At 45.0% G+C, this 16,740-nt stretch overlaps 1 protein-coding gene across 4 annotated transcripts in view; it reads left to right on the top strand.

The window, feature by feature from the left end:
- EPRS1 (glutamyl-prolyl-tRNA synthetase 1) overlaps window positions 1–314 on the top strand; it is a 113,374-nt gene extending 113,060 nt beyond the window's left edge. For 3 of the 4 annotated variants that reach the window (XM_040430452.1, XM_040430450.1, XM_040430451.1), the window contains one exon: window positions 15–165. In XM_040430452.1, coding sequence (XP_040286386.1) covers window positions 15–165 — 151 coding nt within the window. Of the gene's footprint in view, window positions 1–14 lie in introns of all 4 variants that reach the window. The other variant, XM_040430449.1, reaches the window with a different exon arrangement.
- Window positions 315–16,740: the final 16,426 nt, after the last annotated feature.

Raw genomic sequence — 16,740 nt, 5'->3', positions numbered from 1 at the left:
TTCTATGTTTATAGGGACCAGGATCTGGAGCCTGGAGCACCATCAATGGGAGCCAAGAGTCTGTGTATACCCTTCAAACCACTTAAGGAGCTGCAGCCCGGAGCAAAGTGCGTTTGTGACAAGAAGCCCGCCAAGTATTACACCCTGTTTGGCCGCAGCTACTAGACAGAGACGGACCGCTGGACCCCTTTATTAAGCTCTTTATTTTTATTAACTAATGTACACCTCAGAAGAGATTTTAGGACCCATCCCGTGTGGGGGGAGGGGCAGTGTATTTTCTGAATACATCCCTAATAATAAAAGCTACAACAAACTCTGTGGGTTGTCTTCATTCTCTGCCCGAAATGCATACAAGATCCCTGAGATCTGGTCTTGGGGAGGGGGGGTTTCTGCATGTTCTTGACACATGGGTGCGGACTCATTCATTTCAATGGGGCCGCAAAAGATGCGGAGAGCACACGGTGGTTCCATTCTGCAGCACCGCAAAAATATACAGCATGTCCTATTCTTGTCTTCAATCGCGAACAAGAATAGGCATTTTTTTAATATGCCGGCCATGTGTGGTCCGCAAAATGCAAAACACTTCCGGTCATGTGAATGTAGCCTCACTGTTCTGCTGCAGAGGGGAGGCTCCTGCTGCTGCCAGTTGTCTTACAGTTAAGACAACTGAGACAATGGGCTATAATATACCAAAAAAATTATTTTTTATAGTGTACAGGTACACTTTAAGCATCATGAGGATGGATGCCTGTGATGCTGACGGGACCAAAGGAAAACCGATATACATTCTGAAGTGGAGAAATAACAAACGAGGGATCTCATGTACAAACCCAGAATCGGTCTTCACTGAGGATCTCAGAACCAGTAGTGGTTGATGAAATGATTTGCAAATCCACTCTATAGACCAGGGGTCAGCAAATTCCGGCACTCCAGCTGTAGTAAAACTACAACTCCCAGCATGCACACTTGCTCAGCTTTTCTCAGAACTTCTACAGAGGTGAATGGAGCATTCTGGGAATTGTCACAACAGCTGTAGTGCCGAAGGTTGCTGATCCCTGCTATAGACAAATGACCGCTCCTTAATCTGTCAATCATCTGATAACTAATATCTCTGATATACCTGATATCTATATAATATCTACCTGATATCTCCCTGTCTGATATCTACCTGATATCTCCCGGTCTGATATCTACCTGATATCTCCCTGTCTGATATCTCCCTGTCTGATATCTACCTGATATCTCCCGGTCTGATATCTACCTGATATCTCCCTGTCTGATATCTGTCTGATATCTACCTGATATCTCCCTGTCTGATATCTACCTGATATCTCCCTGTCTGATATCTCCCTGTCTGATATCTCCCTGATATCTCCCTGTCTGATATCTCCCTGTCTGATATCGCCCTGTCTGATATCGCCCTGTCTGATATCGCCCTGTCTGATATCGCCCTGTCTGATATCGCCCTGTCTGATATCTCCCCTGTTTATTCATCCATAAAGAATCAGAGATTTATTATACGTGTTATATTTTGTGAGATGTGTCGTCTCTGCAGCTCTGTTCCTATTCTTGTTTTTTTTTTCATCCTGGTTTCGTGTAGATCTTGCACGCTTCTCTCTTCTTTATAATCCCAGAGGAAATAACCATTTATTTTCCCTAAACTTATATAACGATCATCATGTTATCACACAGCCTGCAGTACTATACAGGGTCATTACCAGCGCAGTCTAATCTTAATCACATCTCAATTACATAACTGCTGAAAAGCGTGTCAGAGAACCGCTGATACCTGCAGATATAGGTAATTTACATTTTTACATATGGTGTCTGATCGGCCCAACCCCGGTCTTCTAATAGGAGAGCTGTGTGACTCAGAAGATGCTTGGACATCAGTACACAGGACGGTAGGAGAAATCCACCACTGCAGCAATCTACTGTGGACAGAGGACCAAGGGTATAGCTCCTGCCGTGAGGTGACCCTGAGCTCATCTGACCTTCCTGCTTTTATATTTTAGATTATTGTTTCTTCTAGGTGTTGGCCCCCATCACTGTTCCTCCCCACCCCCAAGAATGCAAAGTGGAACAGAGTAGCTCAGCTCCTCCGTTATCTCACAGCCAAATTATCACCAGCGGCTCCCCCCGCCAGCATACTGCTACTACAGCGTGCCACTCGCTGAGGGGGTGACCCTGCTGGTGCCAAGGGGTCGCTGAAGCAAAGAGGGTGATGGCAGGATATGTATTCATCATGCTGCCTCCTGATTTTTAGGAAACGTCACTCCTACTTATTTGTCTAGAGCAGTGATGGTGAATCTTTTAGAGACCGAGTGCCCAAACTGCAACCCAAAACCCACTTATTTATTGCAAAGTGCCAACAGGGAAATTTAACCTGAATACTGAAAAATACCAGACAAGTTAAGCTGTGGGGGCGTGGCTTAACACATGCCCCAGTAAAATGGATGCCCCCATTGGCGCCCCCTAGTATTAAAAATGTCCCATTAGTGGCCCCCAGTAATAATAAGGCCCCCAGTAAAGTTAATGCTACCATTAGTGCCCACCTAGTATTACTTTTCCTCTATTAGTGGCCCCCAGTATTAACCCCTTAAGGACCGGGCTCATTTTCACCTTAAGGACCAGGCCATTTTTTGCAAATCTGACCAGTGTCACTTTAAGTGCTGATAACTTTAAAACGCTTTGACTTATCCAGGCCATTCTGAGAATGTTTTTTCGTCACAAATTGTACTTCATGACAATGGTAAAATGAAGTAAAAAAAATTCATTTTTATTTATAAAAAAAATACCAAATTTACCAAAAATTTGTAAATAATTGCAGATTTCCAAGTTTCAATTTCTCTACTTCTAGAGATACATAGTAATACCTCTAAAAATAGTTATTACTTTACATTCCCCATATGTCTACTTCATGTTTGGATAATTTTGGGAATGATATTTTATTTTTTAGGGATGTTACATGGCTTAGAAGTTTAGAAGCAAATCTTGAAATTTTTCTGAAATTTTCAAAAACCCAATTTTTAGGGACCAGTTCAGGTCTGAAGTCCCTTTGCGAGGCTTACATAATAGAAACCACCCAAAAATGACCCCATTCTATAAACTACACCCCTTAAGGTATTCAAAACTGATTTTACAAATTTGTTAACCCTTTAGGTGTTCCAAAAGAATTAATGGAAAATAGAGATACAATTTCAAATTTTCACTTTTTTGGCAGATTTTCCATTTTAATAATTTTTTTCCGGTTACAAAGCAAGGGTTAACAGCCAAACCAAACTCAATATTTATGGCCCTGATTCTGTAGTTTACAGAAACACCCCATATGTGGTCGAAAACCGCTGTACGGGCACACGGCAGGGTGCAGAAGGAAAGGAATGCCATACGGTTTTTGGAAGGCAGGTTTTGCTGGACTGTTTTTTTGGACACCCATGTCCCATTTGAAGCCCCCCTGATGCAACCCTAGAGTAGAAACTCCATAAAAGTGACCCCATCTAAGAAACTACACCCCTCAAGGTATTCAAAACTGATTTTACAAACGTTGTTAACCCTTTAGGTGTTCCAGCACTGCTCTGGGATTTCTGGATTAAGTCTATGCAGGAATTCTGGCGTTTTGTACCAACGCGTAAGCAGTTTGTACAAATTCTCTTGAATTTTGATACATCGGTTGAAGCCATGAGAGTGAGATAAGATAAAGGCTTTTTCTGGCTCTGATGGATTGAGAGCTCTTTTTCCCAGGCAGACATAAAGTGCAGTGCTGGAGGAGCAGAAGAGAGCAACTCCCTGTAAAGTGTCGAGAGTTTTTTTTTTCGGGATGTTGGACACACAAAGCTTTTTTTCCAACCAAGTAGGTGTGTCAGAAATGGGGGGGGGGGGGGGGGCAAGTTAAGCATGTTGACATCTCTGTTAAATGCCAGGGTAGAGAGGAAGGAGAGGGCTTTGACTCTATGTAGAGTGTGGATCTTGTCCCATGCCAAGTCCCCAGATGGAGATGTAATGTCTTGTAGGGTAAGGTCAGATAGCAGGTGCCAAACTCCAGTAGGCCTAAGAATATCAGGATGGATGTAATTCTGTGGGAGGTGAGTGCTCGGGAACCTTAGATCTCGGGATTTAATTCATATAGTTTGGCCCCTTCTACTAACATGCCTTTCCAGATGGGTGAAGGATACGAGTTGTTAGGGGAACATGTGCGGATTCCCCACAGGATAAGTCCCTCCTTGTAGGTGATCATGGTACGCTCTAATTGTACGCATAGATTCGGGGGCTGACGCGAGAGAAGCATCTACTTAAGAGCGAAGCTATGTAGTAAGTGCGAACATCTGGCAAACCAAAGCCCCCAAATCTTTTTTTCTCTTGTCAATGTGGAAAAAGCTATCCTAGGGGATTTACCCGCCAAGAGGGAGAACATACGGTGTATCTCTACGAAGAAAGAATGGGGTAGCCAAATCGGTAATGTTTGTAGTAAATACAGGAGTTTGGGGACTATAAAGGCCTTGAGGTAGTTCTTCCTACCTATCCACGAGATAAAAGGGAGTTTAAGGGACTGCAGGTCTGTTCTAATATCTTTGAGTAGGGCGGCATAGTTGAGACCAAATAAGTCAAATAGTGAATGGAGCCGTGGGAATGAAATCATAGGGTTAGTGGTCATAATGAGCAGATCATCCGCAAATGCTGCGGTGAGATGGGTATAAGAAGCTATTTTGATGCCTTCGCTATCTGGGTCTTGTCTGATCTTACATAGTAGGGTCTCCCTAACGATGACAAAGAGGGACGGGGAGAGTGGACAACCTTGCCTCGTGCCATTAGATATGGCAAAGGCGGGTGATAAAGTGCCGTTGACCTTGACTCTGGCAGAGGGGGACGAGTACAAGGAAAAAATAGCCAAGATAAACTGGTCAGGGAAGCCAAATTTCGACAGAGCCGCAGACATATAATGCCAGCTGACTGTCGAAGGCCTTCTCCGCATCAGTGCTGAGCAAAGCTAGCGGAGTAGATGTGCTCCGTGCCCAATTCATAAGATGACAAAGGCGGACGGTATTTTCGTTCCCCTGTCTGCCAGAGACAAACCCAACTTGCTCCCTATGAATGATATCAGGAAGAATCCGCTGGATCCGCTGAGCTAGGATCTTAGCCCACCATTTTACATCCGTATTTAATAGGGATATTGGGTGGTAGCTGCCACAATTTGGGGCGTCTTTGTTCTCTTTATGAATGATAGTAATATGGGCCGAGAGCGATTGGGGAGGGAGTTGGCCTCCACTAAGAAGGTGGTTACACAAGGAGCGGAAGTGGGGGACTAGAATATCTTGAAAAATTTTGTAATAGGTGATGGAGAAGCCATCGGGTCCAGGGCTCTTCCCCGAGGGGATAGAGACAAGTACCTTCAGAATCCGTGATTGGAGCTACCAGATGAGCAGCTTGAGCCGGGGTGATATTAGGGAGTTGTAGGGAGGAGAGAAATTTTTCCGTAGCTTCCGGGAGGGTGTTAGTTGACTGACCTGATGGGGGTGGGAGGTTATAAAGCTCAGTATAGAAGGCACTGAAAGCCTTCACTATGTCGGGGGTAGACTTAAGGTGGGCACCTTTAGCATCCTTAATAGCAGGGATAAAGGAGTCCAAGTATTGTTTTTTGACTAGTGCCGCCATAAGTTTATTTCCTTTGTCGCCATGTGCGTTGGATTTAAATTTAGAGCGGAGGAGAAGTTTGGCCGAGGTCACGTTAAGTAGATTCTTAAGTTTCGCTCTTGCATAAATAAGTTCAGTAGCGCAACTAAGCACTTGTGATTGTTTGTGAACAAGTTCGAGCGACACAATATCGGACAAGAGGGTGGCAATAGCTTGGGAGCTTTTCTTTTTTAATGTTGGAACCCAGGGCGATAAGTTCCCCATGAATTACCGCCTTATGAGTTTCCCAATTGATGAAGGGTGACAGTGGGGCATGTCCGGAATTGTTCCGCTGGAAGAACTCGGTCAGGGAGGAGGCTAGCTCCTGGGAGTTGGTCTGATCTGAAATAAGAGTGTCATTAAGGCGCCAATTCCATTCTCTTTTCGGAAGGGTAGTTAAGGACATATGTAAGAAAATCTGGGCGTGGTCCGACAAAGTGATATTACCTATCTTAGCGTGTAGGAGCAGCTGAGCATGGTCTGAGGAAAGGAAAAAAGGATCCAATCTATGGTAGGAGGACTTGGCATGGGAAAAGAATGTATAGTCCCTACCTGATGGGTTTAGAGTGCGCCACGTGTCGAAGACACCTAATTTTCTCAAGGCAAGTTTCAGGCGCCTCAAACGTTTATGCGTGATGGCCGATTTCCCAGAAGAGGAGTCAAGACTAGGGTCTAGGGGCACATTGACATCGCCTCCTAAGAAAATGACGATACCATCTTTAAAGAGGACCTTTCACCTATTCTTACCCTATGAACTAAGTATACAGCCATGTGGAGCGGCGCCCGGGGATCTCACTGCACTTACTATTATCCCCAGGCGCCGCTCCGTTCTGCCGCTATGCCCTCCGGTATCTCCGTTCCCTAAGTTATAGTAGGCGGAGATACCAGTCCCTAAGTTATGGTAGGCGGAGTCTGCCCTAGCGCTGGCCAATCGCAGCGCAGAGCTCACAGCCTGTGAGGTTATTTTCTCCCAGGCTGTGAGCTCTGCAATGCGATTGGCCAGCGCTAGGGCAGACTCCGCCTACCATAACTTAGGGAACGGAGATACCGGAGGGCATAGCAGGAGAACGGAGCGGCGCCTGGGGATAATAGTAAGTGCAGAGAGATCCCCGGGCGCCGCTCCACATGTATGTATACTTAGTTCATAGAGTAAGAATAGGTGAAAGGTCCTCTTTAAAGCGAACCTGTCACCATGATTTTGCGCATAGAGCTGGGGACATGGGCTGCTAGATGGCCGCTAGCACATCTGCAGTACCCAGGTCCCATAGCTCTCCGCGCTTTTATTGTGTTAAAAAACAGTTTTGAGTGATATGCAAATTACGTGATATGAGTCCTGTAGCCGGAGATGAGTCAAGCGTCAAGGAGCCCAGCACCGCCCCGCGTCCTCCGATTCTCCTCCTTGCCGGCTGACGTCACAGAGCTGGAGCGCCGAAATCTCGCGATGCGCGAGCTAGCGCATGCGCAGTGTCGGCATCATGTTCATTCCCTGTGCTGGCATCAGCACAGGGAACGAACTACGCATGCGCTAGCTCGCGCATCGCGAGATTTCGGCGCTCCAGCTCTGTGACGTCAGCCGGCAAGGAGGAGAATCGGAGGACGCGGGGCGGTGCTGGGCTCCTTGACGCTTGACTCATCTCCGGCTACAGGACTCATATCACGTAATTTGCATATCACTCAAAACTGTTTTTTAACACAATAAAAGCGCAGAGAGCTGTGGGACCTGGGTACTGCAGATGTGCTAGCGGCCATCTAGCAGCCCATGTCCCCAGCTCTATGCGCAAAATCATGGTGACAGGTTCGCTTTCAAAGAGGATAGGGAGGATAGGGTCTGAATCAGCCATGGGATCCGGTCTCTGTTCTGTGCGTACACATTAGCTAGTGTAACCGGCGTGTCTGCAATGGTGCTTTTCACAAACAAGTACCGACCCTCAGGGTCTAAAGAGTAGTAGTTATATTCTTGTACATAGGAGCAGTATTATAGTAGTTATATTCTTGTACATAGGAGGCATTATTATAGTAGTTATATTCTTGTACACAGGAGCAGTATTATAGTAGTTATATTCTTGTACATAGGAGCAGTATTATAGTAGTTATATTCCTGTACATAGGCAGTATTATAGTCATTATATTCATGTAAATAGGCGCAGTATTATAGTAGTTATATTCTTGTACATAGGAGGCAGTATTATAGTAGTTATATTCTTGTACATAGGAGGCAGTATTATAGTAGTAATATTCCTGTACATGGGAGACAGTATTATAGTAGTTATATTCTTCTACATAACAGGCAGTATTATAGTAGTTATACTCTTATACATAGAAGAAAGTATTATAGTAGGCATATTCTTGTCCATAGGGCATTATTATAACATGGAGAGGAGGTTTAGAAAATTTAATTGGCTCTGAAATAAAATAAAAGTGGCCTCATTGTGTAAGCATGTCTAAACTGACAGGAGGCCGGTCCAGGTAAGCAGGTCCAGCAGTACAACAGTGCAGCCCAAAATACCTCCTCAGAAGTTGCCACATTGCATCCTCTTCCACTTTTTTTTTTTTATAATGAGATCATCACTAAACAAGCCCTACGCTCAGCATGCTTCCTGGTCTTTTGGCAACACATACGTCTTACATCCAGGTATGTATTCTCTGATGTAGATGTTCTCTTTCCTCATCTTTTCCATTTAATTCAGACCACCATGATGACTTCTTTCAGCCACGTCTCAACAGAGTTTGCCACACAGACAGTTTAGATTCCTCATTTTTCCATCGTCCTCCCCATTTCTCAGCACAAACTCTGTCCTGGTGCCCCAACCGTGTCATGTTGCTGCCACCTCCAATACTGTGCCCTCTGTACTCCCCAACACCTTTGAATACTATACTGCAGAATTCATAATGTCCCCTATAGTACCCCTATAATAATGCCTCCAGCAAAATGAATGTCCCCTATAGTTCCCCTAGTAATAATAATGCTCCCAATTGTGCACCAGTATTAAAAATCACCTGTTTTAAAAATGCCCTCATTGTGCCTTTTATGCTCCTCAATTAAAAAAAAAAAATCTTAAATCTCACTTGCGTTTCTTTCCACTGGCCAGGAGCTGGCCGTCATGATGCCATCATCGTGCTGCCTGAGATCCAGAGCAGGTGGTCCGGATAATGTAATCGGTGGCCTACAATGGTGAACGGCAGCGTAAGAAGCCTTTAGCTCCCATACCCGCCTCTGTATTCAACAGTGATACAATAGTTCTCAGGAGGGCACCTGTGACCACCAGGCCGGGTACGTAAGTACCTGAAGCTCCAAGCGTTAAGGTCCACAGCCCAGACATCAATCCAAATGCAGAATCTGTGGCTGAAGGCTGCTGGACACCGACACAATAGCTAACAGGATGGGCATAAATCTAAAGGTCTAGATAGATACAGAGGAGCATGTATGGCCTATAAGTCTCCTCACGCTGATTAAGGCGCTCTCTCCCTAAGATAGTAGACGAGATAGTAGAAAAGAGATAGTACCCCCCTAACCCTGACAGGCCTCTCACCCAGCAAGCCAGTATTCTCTGCTCTGCACTGATGAGGGGCAATCACCCCAAAACAGCTGTCTGAAGATGAGATGCTGGCTTATTTAATATCCAAGTCATGTCTCAAGGCTTAGTTAAAGAGCTGAACATTGATTTATAGGATAGCTACCTTACATCTGGTGGCATTAGAGGCAGAGCTTGTTAAGAGCTTATTTGCATTTCTTCCCTCCCAGAATTCCAGAGGAGCATGTATGGCCTATAAGTCTCCTCACACTGATTAAGGTTCTCTCTCCCTAAGGAGAGTTAGTTCCCCCCTTGCTCGGACACAGGCCTCCTACCCAGTACTCTCTGTTTTGCACTGATGAGGGGCACACACCCCGAAACAGCTGTCTGCAGATAAGGTGCTGGCTTATTAAATATCCAAGTCATGTCTCAAGGCTTAGTTAAAGAGCTGAATATTGACTTATAGGATAGCTGCCTTACATCTGGTGGCATTAGAGGTGGAGCTTGTTAAGGGCTCATTTGCATCCCTTTGCTCCCAGACTCCATCTTGTCATGTATATGAGTTTCTAAACTGATGAAGAACGTTCTAGGAGATCAGGATGTAGGGGGTAATACGGTGCAGTATTAGAGTACTTTCACTCTTGCGGCAGAGGATTCCCGGCAGGCAGTTCCGTCGCCGGAACTGCCCGCCGGATCAGGCAATCCGGGCGCAAACTGATGGCATTTGTGAGACGGATCCGGATGCGGATCTGTCTGACAAATGCATTGAAATACCGGATCCATCTCTCCGGTGTCATCCGGAAAAAACGGATCCGGTATTAATTTTTTTTGCATTTTTAAAGGGCTGCGCATGCGCAGACCGAAAAGCCGGTTCAGTTTTGCCGGACTACTTAATGCCGGATCCGGCACTAATACACATCAATGTAAATTTATGCCGTATCCGGCATTCCGGCAAGTGTTCAGTATTTTGGGCCGGAGATAAAAACGTAAAAGGGACTGAACTGATGCATCCTGAACGGAATGCGCTCCAGAATCCGGTATTGAGCTCCTGTGACGGAACTCAATACCGGAAAACAAAAACGCTAGTGTGAAAGTACCCTTAGGCTCTGCAGTATAACCAGGGGCAATTCATGCTGGCAGAATGTGCCTGGTCTGTGACCTTGGCATCTTCTACTAGAAATGAGTTGCATTAATGTCCTTTGTACCCGTTTTGGCTAAGTTTCCTTTTGGATGATGCTTTGATGTGTTTTGGTCACTAACCTAATGGAACCTAATGTTTTGCATTTAGTCTGGTTCATTATCAGTACACATGGTAGTAGAGCGCACGAGGTTAAATAACTATGAAAACCTGCAGAACCCTATATGTATTTCCATTCACCCACATTTCTGCTAATAATTGCATTTTTTTTATTTATCACTAAATTGCTGTTTTATATGATGATTATGATGTTTTACCATGCTGTCCTATTTCATAAAGCTAAAGATAGCTTTATGAATCAATGTTGTTTCAAAACAAGAATATACTTAAAGCAATAGAACAAAGGACTGTGGGACTTTGAAAGTCACAGACACTATAAAGTTCCCCCCCATCATCATGTGCCAGTATAAAGTCCCCCCCATCATCATGTGCCAGTTTTGTAATAAGCCCCCCCAATGTGCCAGTAACACTATTGTAAAAAAAAACAAAAAAAAAACACTTATACTTACCTAAGTGTCAGCGATGCGATGCAGCCTCTTCCTGTGTCCCACGCTGTAATGTAAGGCTCAGGCGGCACGATGACGTCATTGCGCCGGCCTCTGATAGGCTGCCGGCCTAGTGCCTGCAGCCAGGGGCGTACATAAAAATCACTGGGCCCCATAGCAGGAATCTAAATTGGGCCCCCATTCCCCTTTTATAGCCCCTCCCTTTGTTCCATGAACTATTCTTGCTGCTGCGTTTTATAATTTATGCCATCAGGGCCGGAATGGGATTACAAAACAGCCCTGGCACACAAAAGAGGTATAATAGATGCAGATGTATATTATATACAGCAGTGTACAGTTATGTGAGGTACGCGGTATAATAGATGCAGTGTGTACAGGTATATAGTATATTCCCTAGTGTTCTGATATGTGAGGTACAGGGTATAATAGATGCAGTGTGTACAGGTATATAGTATATACAGCAGTGTACTGATATGTGAGGTACGGGGTATAATATATGCAGTGTATACAGTATATACAGTAGTGTAATATGTGAGGTACGAGGTATAATAGATGCAGTGTGTACAGGTATATAGTAAATACAGCAGTGTATTGACACCTCGTACCTCACATATCAGTACACTGCTGTATATACTATATATCTGTACACACTGCATCTATTATACCTCGTACCTCACATATATAGTATATACAGAAGTGTACTGATATCTGTACACACAGCATCTATTATACCTCATACCTCACATATCAGTGCACTGCAGTATATACTATATATCTGTACATATTGCATGTATAATACTGTGTAATATATGCAGTGTGTGTGCATGTATGTGTGTGTATATATATATATATATATATATATATATATATACAGAGCAGTGTATTGATGTGACACATAGAAGGTATAATACTGTAGATGCAGTGTTTATAGAAATATGTGGTCAGTTATGCATTATAGTCACTGTGAGGTACATGAGGTAGTGGTAACTGTCTGAAGTAGTATACATGAGTGAGCAATGAGTAAAAACAGGGCATGGAGGGGGGGGGGGGGGTAAATGATGAAAAGTGGAGGACCTCCTCTTACCTCTCCATTCCAGTCTGTATGGATCAATACAGAGCTGCTTGTGAACTTTTAATACTTGCTGTTAGGGGTTGAAGGACCTGTGATGATGTCATCACAGGTCCTGGCAGATGTACCTTTGAAACCTAGGAACTACACCATTTTTGGTGCAGTTCCTTTGCTAGATTCTGCAGGACCTGTGATGTTGAAGATGATGTCATCACAGGTCCTGGCAGATGCACTGTTCTAACCTGGGAACTACACTTTACACTGTGCAGTTCCCTTACAGGACCTGTGATGACATCATCAAAGGTCCTTTAGCTTTAGAAAGGTAAACAGGAGTAATTAGGGGGCGGGGCCTCTCCTCCACTTCGGTGCCTGCCTGCAGCCTATCAGAGGAAAGGGAAGGGACACGCCTCTCCCTCCCCTGCACCTCCGCTGGCACAGACAGTTTACAATGGAGATGAGCGCAATGGAAGCGCTCATCTCCCTGTGCCCGGCGGCGGCTGCTCACTTGGGGGGGGGGGTCATTTTAGTTGGGGGGGCACATGGGGGGGCACAGCATGATGTAGGGGGGGCCGTGGCCCCCTCTGGCCCCCCCCTGGCGACGCCACTGCTGCTGGCACTTCACCTGCGCCCCCCTCCTGTCCGCAAATGGTAGCGCCCAGGGCACCCGCTCCTTCGGCCCCTGCCTTGTACCGGCCCTGGATAGATAGATAGATAGGAGATAAAATGAGGTACATTATTACTATTGGGTGCACTGTTACCACATAGTGCACTCTGGAAGAGAATTATTACTATTGGTGGGACTTTTGGGAGGACTGTTACATTGGGAGGCACCCTGGCACAGTATCCGCTTAGCACATTATTTTTGGAGGACGCTATGTTCACGACACCATAAGTTTCATGGACTCTATTTGTCAGGGCACAGTTATTTTTAAGGGTTGTTTTCCAATAATTATTGAAGATGGCTCTATCTTTGTGGATAATCTGTATCTGCAGTATAGTATTGGGGAGCAGGGCAGGCACAGTATTGGGGGTGGCAGGATGGGGTGTTCAGAAGGTGGGGAGGAGGATAGAAAAGTAGGAAACTAAGATGTCTCTTTGTCAAGCTCTGCAGAGACGAGACATAGCTGAAAGAAATCATCATGGCGGTCTGGTCTGAATCGAGAAGATACAGAAAGGGAACATCTCCATCAGAGGACACATTACTGGAATATGGGGCTGTATTATGTTTTGTAGCGCTGTATGGTATGTAATGTTTTCCAAGTATATCTTTAACAGTAGGGCTGGAGGGAAGGGGTTAGGTTAAGAAATTGGCAGGGATCAGGAGGGGGCAATTTAGTTTTCTCCTCAGGCAGCAGAAAGGCTGGGTGCACCTCTGCACACAGGAGAGCCGACAGATCCTCTATACTACACCACACAGGAGAGCTGACAGATCCTGTATACTACACCACACAGGAGAGCTGACAGATCCTGTATACTACACCACACAGGAGAGCCGACAGATCCTGTATACTACACCACACAGGAGAGCTGACAGATCATGTATACTACACCACACAGGAGAGCTGACAGATCCTCTATACTACACCACACAGGAGAGCCGATAGATCCTCTATACCACACCGCACAGGAGAGCCGACAGATCCTCTATACTACACCACACAGGAGAGCTGTCAGATCCTCTATACTACACCGCACAGGAGAGCTGACAGATCCTCTATACTACACCACAGAGCCAACAGATCCTCTATACTACACCACACAGGAGAGCCAACAGATCCTCTATACTACACCACACAGGAGAGCCGACAGATCCTCTATACTACACCACACAGGAGAGCCGACAGATCCTCTATACTACACCACACAGGAGAGCCGACAGATCCTCTATACTACACCACAGGAGAGCTGACAGATCCTCTATACTACACCACACAGAAGAGCCGACAGATCCTCTATACTACACCGCAGGAGAGCCGACAGATCCTGTATACTACACCACAGGAGAGCTGACAGATCCTCTATACTACACCACAGGAGAGCTGACAGATCCTCTATACTACACCACAGGAGAGCTGACAGATCCTCTATACTACACCGCACAGGAGAGCTGACAGATCCTCTATACTACACCACACAGGAGAGCCGACAGATCCTGTATACTACACCACAGGAGAGCTGACAGATCCTCTATACTACACCATACAGGAGAGCTGACAGATCCTCTATACTACACCACAGGAGAGCTGACAGATCCTCTATACTACACCACACAGGAGAGCTGACAGATCCTCTATACTACACCACAGGAGAGCTGACAGATCCTCTATACTACACCACACAGGAGAGCTGACAGATCCTCTATACTACACCACACAGGAGAGCTGACAGATCCTGTATACTACACCACAGGAGAGCCGACAGATCCTCTATACTACACCACAGGAGAGCCGACAGATCCTGTATACTACACCACAGGAGAGCCGACAGATCCTCTATACTACACCACAGGAGAGCCGACAGATCCTGTATACTACACCACAGGAGAGCTGACAGATCCTCTATACTACACCGCACAGGAGAGCCGACAGATCCTCTATACTACACCACACAGGAGAGCTGACAGATCCTCTATACTACACCGCACAGGAGAGCTGACAGATCCTCTATACTACACCGCACAGGAGAGCCGACAGATCCTCTATACTACACCACAGGAGAGCCGACATTTCCTGTATACTACACCACACAGGAGAGCTGACAGATCCTCTATACTACACCGCCCAGGAGAGCTGACAGATCCTGTATACTACACCACACAGCAGAGCCGACAGATCCTGTATACTACACCACACAGGATAGCCGACAGATCCTGTATACTACACCACAGAGCCGACAGATCTTCTATACTTCACCGCACAGGAGAGCCGACAGATCCTCTATACTACACCACACAGGAGAGCTGACAGATCCTCTATACTACACCACACAGCAGAGCCGACAGATCCTGTATACTTCACCACACAGGAGAGCTGACAGATCCTCTATACTTCACCGCACAGGAGAGCCGACAGATCCTGTATACTACACCGCAGAGCCGACAGATCCTCTATACTACACCACACAGGACAGCCGACAGATCCTCTATACTACACTGCACAGTACAGCCAACAGATCCTCTATAATTCACCGCACAGGAGAGCCGACAGATCCTCTATATTACACCACACAGGAATGTAGCTGGCCAGCTAAGACCTGTCCTAGGTTGCTAATATAGCTTATATGTTTATACAGCTAGACCTTCCAATAACCCTAATACAGTTCCTATGTTTGTGTGTTAAAGACAAAAGCAGAGTTATTTACAGTGACTTCATGTTGAATGTCATATAACTGTTATATATTGTGTTCACAGAAGCAGAAAAGATAATATGCCTTTAAGATTCATTATATAATGTAAGGTAAGCTCAATGACACAGCAGAAACAACAGAAAGCATAGAGTAAGGCTCCATTCACACGTCCACAATTTCATTCCGCATTCTGCGGAACGGAATTGCGGACCCATTCATTTCTATGAGGCCGCACGATATGCGGCCCGGCTCCGAAAATGCGGACCCGCACTTCCAGGTACGCATTTCTGTTCCCGAAAAAAATAGAACATGCCCTAATCTTGTCTGCATTTACGGACAAGAATAAGCATATTCTATTAGTGCCGGCGATGTGCGGTCCGTGTTTTGCGGATCCGCAAAACACACACGGATGTGTGAATGGACCCTTAAACTGTTGTTGCTGGGCAGGAGTCTTGAACAATCACAGCCAGCCTCACACACAGCAGGAGTTTTGACCAATCACAGCCAGCCTCACACACAGCCTATGTGGGAAATTCCCCTAGCAGGAGTTGCTGGAATCATTATTCACCAGAGAAAGAAGCTGAACAGACATTCACTCCACTAAGAGCTGTGTTTTATGAAAGCAGAGAGGCCAAAATAGGTATTTAAAATGCTTATATAATGTTCCTACTGTTAATATAGTGAGTATAACTGTATACTGAACCAGTTATATGTGTGTTTACTTACAGTTCCACCAATTGCAAACTACAAATACCATACAAACGAACTACTGAGCCATACAATCATACAATCCAAACAAATTGCATACAAATGCGAACTGCTCATACCAGATCAATAAGCAATTATATAGATAGAGCAAACTGCAAATCAAGTAGAGCAAGTGAACTTTTGCTTAACCTGAGATATACCTCTCAGAGAGATCATAAAGTGCTTAAATAACTTAAAGTGAGAGTACAGATACTCAAGAGAGAAATATATCCACCATTTTATGTTGAATGACAAGATTGAACAGTTGAACCACCATCTTATGAATACCGCCATTTTGTAATATCTTTTCAACACGTGTTTTGTACATGGACTATCTGCTGCGGAGGCGGCAGTGTTATATATGAAGAAAAGTTGAAGTTAATAAATATAGTTGTGATGGCACACTCTCATCTGGTATATATTGGAATAGGTTATTAGGTTTAAAAACGTATTTATTTATATTCTTGGTATAAAAACTATTTGATAGACTGGTTGAATGGTTTTGTATTTGATATCAACGTGTTATGTACAGGCTGAATGCATATACTACTAAAACTGGGTACATACACCCTGTACAGAATTATTAGGCAAATGAGTATTTTGACCACATCATCCTCTTTATGCATGTTGTCTTACTCCAAGCTGTATAGGCTCGAAAGCCTACTACCAATTAAGCATATTAGGTGATGTGCATCT

This window comes from Bufo bufo, chromosome 4 (genome assembly GCF_905171765.1).
Source record: "Bufo bufo chromosome 4, aBufBuf1.1, whole genome shotgun sequence".
Taxonomy (NCBI): Eukaryota; Metazoa; Chordata; class Amphibia; order Anura; family Bufonidae; genus Bufo; species Bufo bufo.
This window is presented reverse-complemented; position numbering and strand designations above follow the sequence as displayed.